General features: G+C 35.6%; 1 protein-coding gene across 1 annotated transcript in view; it reads left to right on the forward strand.

Moving 5' to 3' along the window:
• SRBD1 (S1 RNA binding domain 1) overlaps positions 1 to 17252 on the forward strand; it is a 132247-nt gene that overhangs the window by 26074 nt on the left and 88921 nt on the right. The window contains exons 13-16 of the mRNA XM_074925888.1: positions 1566 to 1673; positions 7343 to 7500; positions 8650 to 8740; positions 9803 to 9910. Of these exons, the coding sequence (XP_074781989.1) occupies positions 1566 to 1673; positions 7343 to 7500; positions 8650 to 8740; positions 9803 to 9910 (465 nt within the window). The remainder of the gene's footprint in view (positions 1 to 1565; positions 1674 to 7342; positions 7501 to 8649; positions 8741 to 9802; positions 9911 to 17252) is intronic.

Genomic DNA, 17252 nt, shown 5'->3' on the forward strand with positions numbered 1-17252 from the left:
TTGCCAGTTTTATATAAGTATGGAAAGAGTCTCTAGTTACAAATAAGTATAACAGAACTATTTGCAAGAACTGTTAGCAAAGTGATGAGGTCATGTGGCTAAGCACTCACAACTCTGAATGTTGTAAAACTAAATTGTAAGCTTAATTCTGCTCCCAGGTATGTCTGTGTTAATGCAGTGTTGACTTGATCACACATTTCTCAACTGTAACATGCGCAGACACTTAGAAAAGCTGTTTTAGGAAATCATAGATCCCCTTAAAAAACTGAAAAGCTGTCTGGGTAGGAGCAATTTAGGATTCTCCGTATTTCTGAGTGAGTGAAAGTCAGTAAAGTCAAAAGTAAAATTCCATCCTGTTTTTGCCTGGGCCTGCACCTGGACACATTATCAAATGGCCATAATTCTATCGTGTTGCATTTAAAAAAAACCCAAAACACCACACAACCAAAAATCTCACAAAACTTAGACACAATAACAGATACGTACATATCTTATTTTGCAGTTAGGGACCCAGGCATGTAAAAAAACACACCAAGTGAAGAAAACTCTGAATGTTATCAATATTTTAAAAAGAAAAAAAACCCAAACAGGTGGACTATCATAGAAAATGTTTAGAGTCTTTACTTCTGTTTATCTGGTTGTGTCTCCTCAATCTTTCTTCCTTCTCATTGGGTGGACAATGTCAGTAAGTCAGTTGTGTGCTTGTTCAGGGACTTCCCCCTGTAGTAGTGTTGCCCAAAACAAAAAGATCAGTGGTATAAATATCTGGGATCTTTGTTCTGGGGAGTTTGAAATTGATGACAAAATTTGAAGTAACTGTCATTTATGGCTGTGACCACTGTGCACAGTCTCCTTAAAGAAGGGAATGCTCCAAAGAGTTTGACTTAGAAAAAGTTGGGAAATAGTCTTGTGTTTGTTTGCTATTTATTTAATTCTTCCTTTTTCTAGAATATTATTTACATTTTAAACATCAGCAGCAGGTAAAAGAGGAAAATAATTAGCAAGTTGTTTGGCTTGCTTTTTTAAGGGCTGCTACAACATTGATAGATTGCATTTTGAGTTTGAATAGAGATACTCAGAGCATTCCAAATGAAATTTGATTTGGGTTTCATTAACTGACATTAGTTTAGCTCTTGAATTTCTGTCTGGACACAGTTGCCTTCCATCGGTATCTCTGCAGTGACACTCAAGGAGCAAATAATTCAACCCTAATGATAGTATGGAACAAAGTTCTTCATTCTTTTGTGATAAGCTTTGATTTCTCAAAGTGGAGAGTAGTATTTTTTTATATTTTCTTTAAAACATAAAATGTGATTGCATTATAATACCTAACAGAAAAAGATAAAAGATAGGCCTTGTCCTTTGTCTGATAGTGGAACCATGAACAACTTCTTATTCCATTCATATTTGAAGCTGCAATTTTGTTGCCTAATTATTGTAGTAATTCTGCAGTTTATAGGACATTACACTCAATGTAGAAGTCTGTTAAGAATTCCCTTTTTACCTGAGTTATTGTATACGCTCTTAAAATATCTTTTGATTTTTCTTTTTCTATTCTTTTGAAGATGGAGACCAAAACAATTTTTAAAGCCAGAATTAATGAGGATACTACGGAATTCTGTAGAGGATTCATATAAACGCCTTATATATCCTCTCCTCTGCAGAGAATTCAGGTAAGTCCAGACTGAATGTGTATTTTCCTACTACCAATTTCTTGAGAATTCCCTCCTCAGCTTTTTATTAGAATATCTTTTATCCATTTACAATATCAGCATTTTTTAAATCCTCTGTGCTTACAGAAGAAATTAACTATGTGTTCTTGGTTCTGTAGATTTAATTGGTGACCCTGTACAGTTCAGGCTACAGTAGAGAAATTATTTTTCTGTGAAGACATTTCACATGTTCACATATTTGTTGCTTGTATGTTTATCTAACAAAGTGCAGTTAAGATCTACATTACCATAATAGTTGTGTCTTTATCCTTGTATTAGCATAACATAATTCATTATGTCATTGAATTTTTCCCAGCATCTCTTCATGTCACAGCAATAGACATGGTTCTGACTCCATCTCTTTTCACCTGTCTGAAAGAAACCAGCAAAGTAATTGTTGTGGTTGAAAGTGTCCCTCATGTTTGTCATCTGCACTTTGTGGTGAATGACTTAGTCATAGTGTCAGGCTAATACCATTTTGTGGTTATTGTGATGGCTCTAGAGAAGTCAGTACTTCTTTTTGGAGATACTGCAGTAATGTCATCAGACAGTGTCACTTGAAAGATCTGTAATATTGTCCTAAATTTAAAGAAATTTCAAGAATTAGTATCAAAGTTTCATTAATAGGGTATTTTCATAGTGTAGTAAAAGAGTTTACTATGTAATTGAAATTATTTAATATGTCAAAAAATCTGCATTCTAAAAGCATTATCTTCTAATGGCTAACAGTACTGATAGTGTGATTCCTCTCTTGAATACAGGAGAAGCTGCCCAAAACATAACATGTTTGATTCTGGCAAGACTTTCGGATATGTGACTTAAATTTTTATACCTGTTTGAGGTAGTTCAAATAGAATTTATCAGAGACCCTGTTTCTTGGACCAGAAATGTTTAAATAATTTGTATCAAAATGACATGTGTGGTTTATTCAGTACCTAAAATTAGTAATCACATTCTAAAGTGTAGTTCTTCTGTACACCTGCTTGGCTGTGCTCTTATGTTTCTGTTCAAAATGGATTTGTTTTCCTGGCAGTTCTTTTCATGAGCATTATTGGCTGGATGTTCTATGTTCTTCCTCTCTGAAAAGAAGTGTCAGCTAAAGTTTTTGAACAGCAGATATTTCTAATGGCTTTGGGGTTTCTTCACTGCAGTATGTTGTGTTTGCTTATTACTTTTCAAGCAAGATTGCTTCACCTCTTTCGATTAGTGACCCTGTTTTTTGCTGCACTAATTGTCACAGATTTTTGAAAGTGCTGAGTTCACTTACTTTTTGTGACCACAGTACATGTAGTTACTTTAGGGGAGGCACTGTGTCTATTGTTTAGCCAAAATAATGAACATCTCATGATAGTGAGTCCAACTGTTGGCTCCTGTCACATGAGTGTGAAAGTAGTTGTCATTCCTAGCCTTCTCTACAATTATATTATTTTAAATAAAGAAAAAGACTTACCTTCTGGTGGGGTTTGGTTTTATCATAAATAAGCAAACTGACATAAGGGTTCTTCAATGTTCTTTTACGGAGTTTTTGCTTTGTGGTTCCTACCACAGGACTGTTGTGGCCTTTGTGTTGTGTCTTAAGCAGTAGATTGCTGAAGGTTTTCTGTTCTCTTAACTAAAAAAACCCCTGTCCTTCCCTACTACTTCCTAGATGTAGCTCACAAGTCATAAATGCAAAGAATACAAAGCTTGTTGCCTCTTCCTGAGTGGATGTCTGCTTATCTTTTACTCTGTGATAATTGTGCATGATTGGTGGTGTCTGGTTAGGAAAAGCTGAAACATCTCCTTTAGAGAGGAATACAAAGCATCTGTCAGTAGAATTCCTGGTCCATGACCACTTAACCCTTACCTTTCTTTTATTCTCTTTCCACACACACCAGAAGCTGATTTTTAGGACTCTTGCAAAGGGCTGCTAAAGTATTCAATACCTCCTTTTAGCATTAATATTTCCAACCCACCCCCTGCTGTTATTTTTTTTCTTTTATTATCATTAAATGTCGGAACAGAAAGTTTCCAAGAGTGTATTGAAATTTCTGGTACTTCTAGTGATCAGAAGAATGAAACTTGCCAGCAAGACAGTTACCTTATTTATTGTTTAATTTCCTTTCTTCCACTCTGTCAGATACCATCATTTCTTGTATCTGGTATAATAATGTCCAGTGTTGCTTTTGGCTCTTTGAAATACATTTTATTTTGTTGCAGTACTGCATGGAATGATTCCATCAGGATTTGATGCAAGTGATGTGGCATGGATGTATTTTTTAATGGATAATCCTTTCCTAATTTTCCATGCTTTCTTGAACTGAGAGCTTTCTCTCCTCTGTCTTCAGGGACACAAACATTTCTCTGTATATCTTGTTTCACACCTGAAGCTAGTTTGCAGATATTTTTCCACAGAAAGGATTGCCTCTCAGACTGAATATGGAAGTGGGGAGTTTTAAATCTCAATTGAAAAACTGACTCATAACATTGAATATAGAAGCTAGTAGGTCATGATTAGGTTATTTGCTTTTATTACAATATACCTGTTTGTGATATACAGTCTGAGTGCTTCTTAGAGTTGGAGAGAGGCTTGAAATTCTGACTTGGTTGATACTTTTTCATAAAGTAGCAGCTGAAGGGTTTTGTTTTGTTTTTTACAAAATAACCATTCATCTTGTGTTTAGAGGGGAGGACTGCTATCTACCTCTGCCTTATATTTCTGCCATATTAATGGGAATTGTCACAAATTGGAAAAACATGAAGCTGGGCATCTTGCCATTTGGATGAAGCCAGAAGTGCACTGAAAAAGAGAAAGATATTAGATTCTTCGAGGTAGCTTGGTATTTGTTCAAGGATCAAATGACTATCCCTAACTTGAAATTAAGGGCCAGTACTTGGGACAGTAGATCATGTCATTGATACAAGCGTTGAGTGAGAGACAGTTAGAGAGAAAAAGGAGATCTATATTTGAAATTAAAAAATACAGGATATTATGTAATAGAAAGGACATACATTATGTTCCCCCTACGCACCTGGCACTTTCAGTAACATTTCCTGTTGTTATAAGAGTTTCTGTATATCCATGCCAATTTTAAACATGATTTCCATAAGGTGCACGTAACTAACAGCATGTGTTTAGGAGCAATTTTAATTCTTGCACAAGTCTTCCTTCACAGGTGGACTGATGTGAATTTGCAGTGTGGGAGGACTTAGTCTTGTGGGCAGTAGGGACCCCATATCTTTGGGATAGATGGAAAGCTGGAACTTGGCCCGTCTCTGTACAAAGCCTCCAGTCCAAGAGGCTTTCAACCATTCAACCTTTCCTTGTTTACATGCCACTTCTAGACTTCATTTGTATGCGCATGTGACTGTCTGAATCTCTGTTGTGCTTGTATATAGAAAATAGATCCACGTAAATGTTAAATGCTCAGAAGATGAGATTATTTAGTTAAGGAATAAAGACAAAACAGAATCATTGATTTAGTTAGCCAGTATGTGGAATATTATTGGCCATTTTGGTCCCTTCATCTCGAGGGGAGGAAGGCCAGTGAAGGGGAACAAGGTATGAAATAATTTCTGTGCGAAGGATTGACTCTTCAGCTTGGAAAAGAGAGGATGTAGAAATGAGTGGTGTGTGAGAAGTGGCAGAGGGTTTCTAGGGATAAATTTTTACTCTCTTCCAGTATAAGACCTAGGGGGCCATAAAAATTAAAACCAGTCTGCTTCCAACCAAAACGTGGGAGCTATTTGCAGTTTTTGGTGGACCTGCAGAGCTTGCTGCCTACGGAGTGGATGCAAGAAATGTGCATGGGTTCAGTAGGAGACTGGATAGTTGGATAAGAGGTCTGTTATAAGCTACTAAACAGACAAATCATGTCAAGCTCAAGAAACACTCTGAGCTGAAAGTAGTTGGAGGCTAGGATGAGGTTATGGGACAGGTATACTAATGCTGCTGTATCAGCTCCCTAGGCAGCTGCTTATAGCCACACTTGGAGACAGGATACTGGGATAGAGGGACCACTTACCTGTAGTAGTGCAGCCATTCCCATATTTTTTTTCAGTGTGTCTGCTCTTTGGTGCTGAGAGCACTTTTGAATTGCTAAGGAGTCTTGGAATACATGTATACCCTTCACTATTTCACTTTAATTCATGTCAGTGTCAATCTGGTATACTTGATACAGAAACAAAAACCATGGAGCCTTTTGCTGTTGCACACTTCCTTAGAAAATGTTAAAGTAATAATGTGTGAAAGAGAATCTAGACCTATCTCTAGACTGCTTTACAAATGAGAAAGACTGACCAGTTCTTTCTGTACCGCTGTGGGATGAGACAGGGCCAAGCTGGTTGTTTGGTTGGATCCTGGGCAAATTCAAGACAGACTCTTAAGTTCTTCCACATCTGAAAATTGCTTAGAACAGCTTCATGTCCTGTCAGGTCAAATAGCACTTATGAGGGATGTCTTTGAACTATTTGTAGCCTTCTTGTGTCATGCACTGATGGACCTAAACAACTTGAGTAATTTCCCCTGCCCTGTTCTTACAGGGTTAGTTAACTGGAATGCAGGTTTCTCCTGTAAAAATAAACCCAGATATTTCTTTTTTCAGTGATGGGTAAAAGGAAAAGGAGAACAAGGGCACTCTCTACTCTTTAAGTTACATGAAGGCTTTACTGGATTGCTTTTGCTTGCCCAATTATGGTAGTTATTGGCAACATAATGCAGCTGAAAATGGCAAAGAGTATTCACAAAAGGAGAACAAAAATCAGCTAGATGATGAGTATTTGTGTCTTCATTACTTTTTTGATTTTGCTTTTTTTTTTTTTGTAAGATGCCATACCATGACAAAAATACTTGTCCTTATCAGTCATTGTCTTACTGGCCACATCTGACAAATGCATCTTGCACACCTTCATTCAGCAAGACTGACTGGTTTCTCATAACACTTTGCAGTAAGTGTTCTTGCTTAAAGTCATCAAAGTCAATGCTTGCTGGACTAACTCCTTTCTTTTTGTTGAAGAACATGGAAAAGAAAGGTGAGGACTTTATGGCCCCATCGGCTTTCTATTTTGATTCTGAGGAAGCAGAATACCCTCCTAGAAAGACCTCAAATCTACACCTGTCTGTGATGACTGTTAAATGACATAATTCATAGATGAAATTGAATGCTTCATGAGTCATGGTGTGTTAGCAATTAATTGGATAGACCCTTCCAGTTTCCCTCTCTAGTACCCCTTAGTCTAAATGATCATCATTTTTTGTTGGGTAGTGATTTTTTTCTCCAGTTCTGGGAAGCTACAGTAAATTCAGTCTCTGCCTTCTTCAAATCCACTTTTCTTTGCAATCAGGTATCAGCTCTGACAAGAAGCTGTTCTTCGCTCAAAATTATGAGTTGACATCTGAATGTTAGTTGGTATGTGTATGTTCTTACAGGTGTTTCTAGTATATATGTTGATTCACTTTCTTAGAACCAGAATGAGATGATCATGTAGCTGATCCTTTTTTAAAAGGTGTCAAAAACTTGATCGGAAGTGTAGTGTTTAATTAAAGATAATGGAAAACATGACTGGAAAAAGCCTTACAACTTTGGAATGATTCAGAAGTTCGTTTGAAAGCTAATTGAGGGGAAAATGGTTTTTGCTTTCATCCTTCTAAGATCAAAGTTGACATCTGATGCAGAGAAAGAGTCTGTGATGATGTTTGGGAGAAATCTTCGGCAGTTGCTTTTGACCAGCCCTGTGAGGGGCCGTACTTTGATGGGAGTAGATCCTGGCTACAAACATGGCTGCAAGTTGGCAATTATTTCACCAACCAGTAAGTTTCAATTCAAAATATTTGTGAAAAGGCTGATAAAAATATATTCATTTGCAGGAAAGGATAGATTCAAAACCTTATTTTTTATCAGATTGGTGGGTTTTTTTGTTAAGCTTTTAGTGTTTTTCACATCCTGTTATGCAAATTCCTTTCTTCAGGGTTGAGCTTAAGTTTCTGGCACCTGGATTTCAGTATATCCTTTGGTGTTATTACTTCTTTCTAAAATATAATTTAAAATCCCTTCTGCCTTCTTGAATACATGTTCAAATAATTGTGCCTCTCAGTAGTCAGCAAAGAGAACACCTGGCACTTTTATTGTTTAACAAAGAATTTGAATTTAAATACTTTCTCTAACTTAGCTTTTTTCATGGGTAATATCTTGGACATCTGGACACTTTATCAGCCCTTTTTGTTTAGTAGTATGTGTGTTAATGGGAGAAGTCAGAAACTTTATATTTGCAGAACTTTTGGTTCTGTTTTCCCATTCATCCTAGTTCAATCTGGGGACACATACATCTTTTGGCCAGTGCAAAAACCAGCTTGTTTTCCTTTTATTTTGCTGTTGCTTTTTGTATGAGACTATATCCACCTAGGGTGGGTGTAAGGAACAATGTGTTCTTGACATGTGTTAAAATGGCAGTAAAGGTAAGGTAAATGGTTATTAATTTGCATTGCACCATAAGCTATCAGTACCAGTTAGTAGAGTTATTTCCAAATGTGATAGATGGGATGATGGCAAAAGCTGGCATTGCAGTCCTAGTCCTAAGACTGCATTCTTAATTTTCACCTCTCTTTACAGAATCTGTAAAACGTACCATACTAGAGCAATAAATCTTTTGCAGTGAATTTCCGGTTTTCTCTTTGATAATACAATACACTTCATTTCCCTAATATGACTAGATGCTTGTTATTTGTTATGTGGATATGTCCCCAGGGAACTGGAAAATAAATCAACTCATTTTGCTTTGGCAACCAAAGCATTTTTGCACACCATACATTTCTTCTAATTGGATACAAAAATAAAAGGAAAAGATGGCTCATTAAGAAGTTTTCTTTGTGAATCAACAAATTAACTTTAGTAGTTCTGCAGTATATAGCTTTTGGATCTTTGTGTTTGTTATCAAATGGCTTTGCCTTTCATTGTTCCAGGTCAGATACTCCATACCGATGTTGTTTACTTGCATTCTGGTCAAGGATTTAATGAAGCTGAGAAGATAAAGAGGCTTCTACTACAGTACAGGTATGCTAAGGAAACTTCCATTACTCTTTTTTTACCAAACATAACTACAATTTTCACTCTATAAAGCACTCTGTTTGCTTTTGGGTGGAATAAGAATTCTGAGTTAAATGGAATTACTTTTTTTTGAGTTTATTTTTCTTCTAGTCTATATTAATGCTTTTACGCTATGTTAGAAGCATATGAAATCAAGCCATGGCTATGACTAAGGCTGCATTCTATGAATGTATCCTCATAAAGCTCTGTCAATCAATGTATTTTTAGGAATAAAAATTAACTTTCAGCTAAGAAATAAGTTTAGTCTCACTCTTCCTACCCACCTCCCTCCCCAACCCCCAGATAACTCATTGATCTTTCCCTGTTCCAAAAGTCACATTTAGATTTTGGGAGAGTTTTATTAAGCAAAGGAAATCCTCCTCAGGTAGATCTCCAGATGGACTTACAAATAGAGGCAGGATGACTGAAAGGTTATTATATCCAGCTATTTTGGGATCCCCAACAGACAGACATCTGGTCTACTGAGTCAGCTGCTGAACAGCCACAGCATACAGTCCAGTTTGTCTTTAAGCATTAGATTGGCTTTAAACAAGGTGATGTGATTTGGCTGACTGGCTGTGATGAGGACAGTTAGAGGCAATGACTTTGCAAGCTGCTGCAAACTGTGATGTTCCCATTAAGGAATTAAGTTTCTGATTGCTTGGGCTTCTGTCCTTTTTCATGACTCATAACAGATGAGGGAAATACGAGGTGAAAGTGTTTGAAGACTGTAAATAACATTGCATTTCTTTTATGAATATGAAGTATCATTTGGGGTTTTTCTGCAGGTATTACCACTGTTCAATTCCAGTATAAATGAGTGAAAATTTCGACTCGTCACTTACACTGTCACATTGAAAACCTGTTAAACACAATGTGATATTGCTAGGAACATGTTCTCATTAAATCTGGGCCTTGTGTTATATAAAATAAGATGTATTAGTCGTTGTTGTGGATTGAATGCTATATATGAAAAAGTCTAAAAGAATCATTAAGAATAATTGTTCATTTTTGTTACTCCTTTCAAAGCTGTAGCACTGTTGTGATTGGCAATGGCACGGCCTGCAGAGAAACAGAAGCTTACTTTGCTGACTTAATTATGAAGAAATATTTTGCACCACTGGATGTTGTTTACTGGTAAGATTGTTTTGCTTGCTGGGATATTCATCTGTTCAGCATATTTTAATTTAACCGGTAGTTTTAACTGTAATTTTTTTGAAGTATTTCTTTTTGTAGCCTTGTCTTTCTTTCAGTCAAGCTTAACCTATCCTTCTGACTCTCCTTCTGAATCAGTGAGAGACTCACTGAAGCATTTTACTTTCTCTTCCTGAAGTCCATTTGTTGCTATTACCATTGTAACAAAGTATGCGAAAGTAGTAGCTGAGACAGCCAAGGACCTATTTGGCATTGCATGTTTATTTCTTGATAAATGAGGTTTAAATGCAAATAATAAAGCTTATGTTGTCTGACTAGGGTATGGAACGCTTGTTAATTCTATGGGTATTAAATGGTCTGGAAATAAATATTTTCATGCCTAGCAGAAAGTAGTGAAGATATTTATTCTCTTTAAACCTCAAATTTTATCCATTAGTTTGTTGAATTCAAACTAACTATTCTGCTGTTGGTTTGGATGGAAACTGTACTGTATCACTTTCTTTTATCCCATGCAGAACTGCTCTTTTTTTAATTCACACCTTTATTTTGTAAAAGCATTTTTGGTGATTTACCTTGGATTATCTTTTGTGCTGAAGTTTAACAGCAGTATTTAGTTTTCACTGTCTTAACGTACTGAAATAAGTTATCCAAATTTTTGAAAAAGTCATGGCCTCTCTCTGGTCAAAGTAGTGTATACATTTAATGGAGCCTTTTCTCTGTAGATTCGGAAGTTATCTTACAGAAATGGTCAACAAATGTGTTATTCCTACTAATTTATGCTATCATTTAATTGCACTTGTTCTTTGTTTCCTAAAAGTTGTAAGTAAGTTTGCACTAGGTATGATACTTAAATCTCCTTTTTATTCCAGGAGACATAGTAGGGTTTTTTGGACTTTAATTGTTTACAAAGGAAGGGACGCTGTTCAAGCATCCTCTTTCCTGAATCCAACTTGAAAACAGTGGATTTCTAATGACCATAGAGAATGGAAAACACTTCATACTGTGTAGTTTTTGGCAAATGTTTAATTTCACTGTTGTTCACTTCATATAGTTTCAAAATCCATTACGCTGACATAAGCACTTTGAAAGAGTAATAGTGATTTTATTTCTTTATTGATCATGTGCTACAAAATGTAAATAAATATTTAGTTTATGCAGAAAAGTTTATATAATGCTGTGGTACATGGTTTTCTCACTGTGTTTTCCTCTTCTGCTTCAGTATTTTCTCCCTGTTTATAGTTCAAGATTATAGAGTTTGCAAAATAATATCAGTATGGATTGCAGGGGGGCAGGCAGTAGAGCTACCAAGTTCTTGGAACTTATAAAAGCTCTTGTGAAATAGGAATTAGTATAAATGGTCTAAGGCAGAAGTCAGGTTATCAACTTGGTTGTTTTTTCTAGTAGTGACAGATAAATTTTTAACATTTCACTTTTTCCAAAACTTGTGATATTTGTAGGAAAAATACATAAATGTAGTTTAACTTATCAGATTAATTCCTGGACACTTTTTTACTTTCAGTATGTATTGTTAGTGCATTTCTTGTGCTGTGCTCATAAATGGTGAAGAGCTAGTTCCTACTTTAGAATTCATACGCAAAACTCTGAGGTACTGCATATGAAATTAAAAATCAGGAGAATGTTTTTTTTTTTTGTACTGCATGCTATAGGTGACATTTGATGCTGTTGAACTTTGTAGACTGCAGTTTGTGAGTGCATTTATGTATGTGGTTTTACTGATAAGATGGATTTGCAGTCCTCATGTCTCTTCACATTTTGACAGTCTCGACTGAGTTTCTTTCTTGAAGACTGGGGTTTCCATGTTCCTGTTTCTGCTAAACTGCATTATTCAGTGCTGGGGTTTCCCAGTCATACTGCTGAATCATGAAAGTAACTACTCTGTTAACTTTCTAGCTCCAGAAAACTTTGTCAATCTCATTGGTATTTCTTAGTAACAGGAAGGAATGATGAGTCCAGACATTCAGTCCCCCACTTGTGATAATCCAATAAAATGCCTGGAATTTATGTCAGTCTGAGTTCAGAAATGTGATACTTGCTAAATGAGGAACAATTGGTACAGAATTATCATTTGAGCAATAGGTCACAGTAGGCACACATTGTGAGAACTGTTACACCTCTAAAGGGTAACTGTGAAAGATGACTTGGAAGAACATGCTCTGCTGATCCTCTATTTTTTAAAAAGTCCTCCAGAGCACATACTCTTAGATCACAAAAACCTTTTTGGTTTCCATGTACAAAGTTTTCCCTTGATTATTTTGTTTTCTCACGGTAGTAGAAAATGAGGGCTTTGTTTATATATAGGTTGAATACAGATCTCTAATTAGTTCTGTGGAAACCTATGGTATGCTTTTGGATCAAGTGATCTTTAAAAATTGTTTTACAGTTAGAATCTCTAAGAAACAATTCAATGTTGGAACAGTTAATTTTTTAAAGATCTGCTTCAGCAGGTTGCAACTGTAATTAAAAAATAGATTTAAAAATCAATTTAGTGCTTGAGCTGTGGGGAAAGAAACAACCAACCATGAAAAAAAAACAAGCAAAAAAACCCCCAGAACAAAACAAAAACCCTCCAGTACTTAAACTGTAACAGTATGAGTCAGTTACACCTAAGGATACCATTTTCCGAACATTCAGCTTCTTGCAGTCATGCACTGACCTGCAGAAAGGTGGAAATCCTTGCCCAGTAAAACAGATCTCAGTTCCTGGCTGTGTGCAAGTTTCAGAGAATTGCTGATTGTATTTGCATTTACAATCTTTTTCCTTAAAGGAGTCCAAATGTAAAGTGGCTTGGCAGATGAGGCTGGATTGTTTTATAGTGCTTTAAAACCAAAATCCCAGTCAACTTCTTAAGCTGTCATTCAGAAAGGTAGTTGATAGAGAGGTAGTACAGACCTAGGCTTCCTTGGTAAATAAAACTTGTAATACAATACTACTTAATTATTTTTTTTTAGAGATGGAGAATAGGATCAGAAATTATTATAAAAAAAAAAAAAAACCAAAACTGTTCATACTTTTATGTCCAGTTCATCATGCATTTTCAGGGAATTGAGTTGATAATAGTCTGTAATTTTGGAGAGGTGTGTGCAACTGATACATGGACAGATAATCTGAATAGATATGCACCCTAATGAAGGTTAATGATAATAACCAGCTGAATACTTAATTGACTGTGTATATGTGCAGTACATGCTGAAATAAGCTACTACAAAAATCTTGTACAATAATTTCAGAATTGTTCATGAAGTTATTCCTTGGCTTCAATATCTGACTCTAGTGAGGACTTTACTACAGACTTAAATGAGAACACCATTTCACCTGTTTTTCAGTTGTGTGGCAAGAATCAAGTTAACTGATTTGCACTTGAAAATATTTGTTGTATCAGTATCAAAAGACACTTCCAAAATGTTCTTTATTTCAATTTCTCTCAAACATTGCAATATCTTATTGGATGACTGCTTTGTCTTTTTTAGTGCTAATAAATATATGAAAAGCAACCAGTTAGAATAACAAATCCTTACCAATGGCAAGTGCAAACTATATATAGTTTTACTGAACTTTTCCAAAGAGAAGACAAATCAGTGAAGACAGTAGTAGGAAATGAGGCACACGGCATGATTTTTCGTGTGACTTTAAAACCTGTCTGGACTCAGTTTGACAGTTTTTGATTTAAAGCAAATATTTTTCACTATTATTGTAACCAACATGTGTTCAGATACCTACATCCAATCTAAATAACTGCAGGACTTTTTTTTTTTTTAATGTAGTTTCCCTTGTAGAGCTATGTTTATTGTCTTAGATTAGGACTGGACTAGAGCCCAGAGACAGTCATATCTAGTCTTCAGGTTTTTTGTTACAAATCAGTTTTTGTTACAAGGTTCAATAAATATTCTTGATTATTTATGTTAGCTCTTATTGTGAGTTCTTGCCAAAGATACATTGTATTATAACCAAAACAGATGTTCTCTTTTAGACAAGTGTATTTGTTTTAATAGGACCAGAAATGTAAATGAAACAACAATGTGTTCAGCATTAACATGGCAGATGATGAACTTTCAGGATTTCATTGGCCTTTTTGGATTAAATGAAAATCTTGAAAAAATATTTCAGGAATCTCATTCCACGTTTCAATCGCTGCAACTGTTTTTCTTTGATTGCTGTTGGTTGTAGGCATCTTGAAAATGAAACCCATCTGAATGACAGGTGAACTGTGCTAGAGCAGGACAACACAAACAGCCCAGTCATCATCACTGGAAAAATGAAATCACAATTTTGCTTTTAGCCTTAGTGGTTTCATTATCACAATACAAACATTCTTACCAATTTGACTTTTCTTATATGCTTGTTCCATTAATGTCCGCTAGGAATAAAGTATTTCAGCTCATATTTAAAAGGAAGTAAAGAATGCAGCCAGGCAGGTTGTTGTTTTTTAGGTGGCTGGGTGTTTAATTTGTGTTATATTTGATTTTAAACTTGATACAAAGTCCCTTTCTCCCACTTTAAGAAAATCTTTTTTTGCTCTTGAGACTTTATAAGCAACATAATTAATAATTTATTGCTGTTTAAGTTCAAACACTTCTGTACTGTGACAAATAGGGGAAAGTCTGTAATGTCTTGTAAAGTTCTCCTTGGGTTTTCAAAGAAAATGTTTAAATTGTCTGCTTTAGGTAGAATAGGACTATGTATTCTTAGTAGAACATTTCTGTTTAATACCTTTTGAAGTTGGGCCTTGGTGGCAAGAAATTGATTTGGAAATGTTTGTTCCACAGGATTTTAGGCCCTCTTGTATTTTATAGGTGTCTGCACATGCTTTAAATATCCTTTTCAATTTAAATGTGTGTTTTATGTAGTTGAATATCTACATTATACTCTCTCAGCTTTAACAAATGCCACTTTCAAGTTCCATGCCTCTACATTTCTAATGTTACACTAGCTTAATTCCCATTACTTTTCTGCTTCGTAGCACTCGCAGTTTGAAAGGGACCTAACATTCGGGTTCATATTATGATAATTAGGTTTCAAAGCAGTGTGGGGGGATTAAGATGTCTGAAGTCTAGTTACCGAATAAAGTTCAGAACTACTTGTAAAACTTGTTTGAGTGGTTAACAGAAGTGGTTTTATTTATTCAGTGCTCATGCAGCATTAATCCGTATTTCATCAGGTACCCACAGTGCTGTAACTCTAGATACGACCTTGGGACTTAATTTACCCCATCTCAGTTTTCCTTATTAATGTGCCATGAAAGAGGTACATGAAAGATAGCCAACTTCAAAGCACCTTTTCAAATAAAGTGGTTGATGTGAATCCTCTGGTATTTAACACTGTCTGTCAAATGTTTCAGCTGGTTTGCATCCTTTTACAAGCTATTGCTTGCTGCATTAATGCAGTTGTTTCAAGTCTGTTGAGAGTACAAAGGGGGTAGGGATATGTCAAACTTTATTCCTATTTCTTTTTGATTATATTTTCTTTAAGCTGTTATTTTTGTCTGTTAAGGTATATAACTCTACTAATGACACATTTATGTATGTACACCTACACACCTTAGGTCATTAGATGTCTGATACAAAAGGTAGAAAGTAGTTTGGAAGGTTTTGGCAAAAGGAATACATATTCAGTGGAAACAATGCACATGTCTGAAATGTGCACTGAAGAACCTTTGTTCTTCTTTCATCTCTTTCAAACTCGAGCAGAGTCATGAGAAGTCCTAAACAATGAAGAAATTATTTGAGGAACAAACAGGTTTAAAGCGTGTGTGAAGAGGACATAGTCAATGAAAGCCTTTTAAATTATGTAGTGATTTCCTGCCAAACTTTCTTACATCCCTTACTTTCTGTTGTGATTATTTGCCACAGCTGAGTCAGAACTCATGATCATGTGCGCTTGAAATGATAAATCATTTTGTGAATATTTATGTTTATAGGAGACAGTCCTATAAACTGGAACCTCACTTGGTATAGAGACTTCTTCTGCCTGCTACTTTTGATTATTCATAACTTCACCTAGTATTTAGTCTATTGTTCAGCAACACATGGATTGTAATAAGTGTGTGCATTTAAAATAGCATCTGATGTTTGTTCCTGGTGTATCCACAGACTGGTATCTATGTTGAGCTGAACCCATACTATATTCAAAAGGGGAAACTCAGAAGTCCCTTTAGATTCTGAAGCAGTCCAAGAAGACAAAGATTCCCCTCTGCTCCAGCTTTGCTCATGTTAAAAGTTTACTGTAGACACCAGAACCATCTCTAGCCATGTTTATCCAAGGGGAGGAAAAAAATGGGAAAGCAGTGAAGATAGTGACACATCAGTGTGACAGGTGAAATAGGAGATGGTAATTTCTGGTTTTATAGCATGAATTTGAAACTTCTTAAAACAAAATTTATCAGCAATACACTTGACTTAATTATGGAATCATCTTTGAATTCTATTTTAGAGAAATAACTTCCCTGGTTTTAAGATGAGAACCGAGGGCTAACAAGGAGCATGTCAATGTAGTTGAAGAGATTATGAGTTCCTTTAAGTTCAGAAAAGGAGTAAGATATGTGGAGTCTAGACTTTAGCAATGTGAAGGCAGAGGGTCAGGAAGTGTAAATGTAACTAGTGAAAGAAATCTGAATCTTCAAGAAAAACACTTGAACCTGTTGTCCGAATTGGGTTCAGGGCAATCTATAGGAAAACAGTGTTGTGGGAGAGAGGAAAGTTATACATGCAACTTCCTATCTATGTTTTCTTTCTAAGAGAAAATCATAGTCACAGTAATATCAAGTAGTGATTTTAAGAGTTATGTATTCTTAATATATAAATCTCTTCAGACCTTTAAAGGATACTAAACAGGCAAGCAAAAAAATTACTTCTGTAAAATTAGGGAAGATTTTAGGATGAAAATCCATTAAGCATGTGACAGTATGTTTAAAGGCAACTTTGCATACTCTTCAATTAGAAATGTACTGATCTCAAATACCCTCTTGCAAATCAGATAATAAATGTGAGAAACTGATCACAGTAATTCCTCTCCCCCTCCCTTTGTTTTTTAACAGAGAAGACATTTGTTATGTTTAGGATTGCAAAATTACTTCTCTATTTTCATTTTTATTTTATATACCCCACTGAGCAGTAATTTGTGCACAGGCTGTTTTCTTGTAGTTTTTTTGTTCAGGTAAATAAAACCTCTCTTTTATTAAGGTACTCGGCTAGAAGGCATCTGGTATTTCAGTACAACAGAAGTCAGATCAAGAGGGAGAAAGGTCCAACAATATTTACAAACACAAAACAAGAAGATGTTGGAAAGGTAAAAGGTTATTGAGAGACAC

Source organism: Athene noctua, chromosome 1, assembly GCF_965140245.1.
Source record: "Athene noctua chromosome 1, bAthNoc1.hap1.1, whole genome shotgun sequence".
Taxonomy (NCBI): Eukaryota; Metazoa; Chordata; class Aves; order Strigiformes; family Strigidae; genus Athene; species Athene noctua.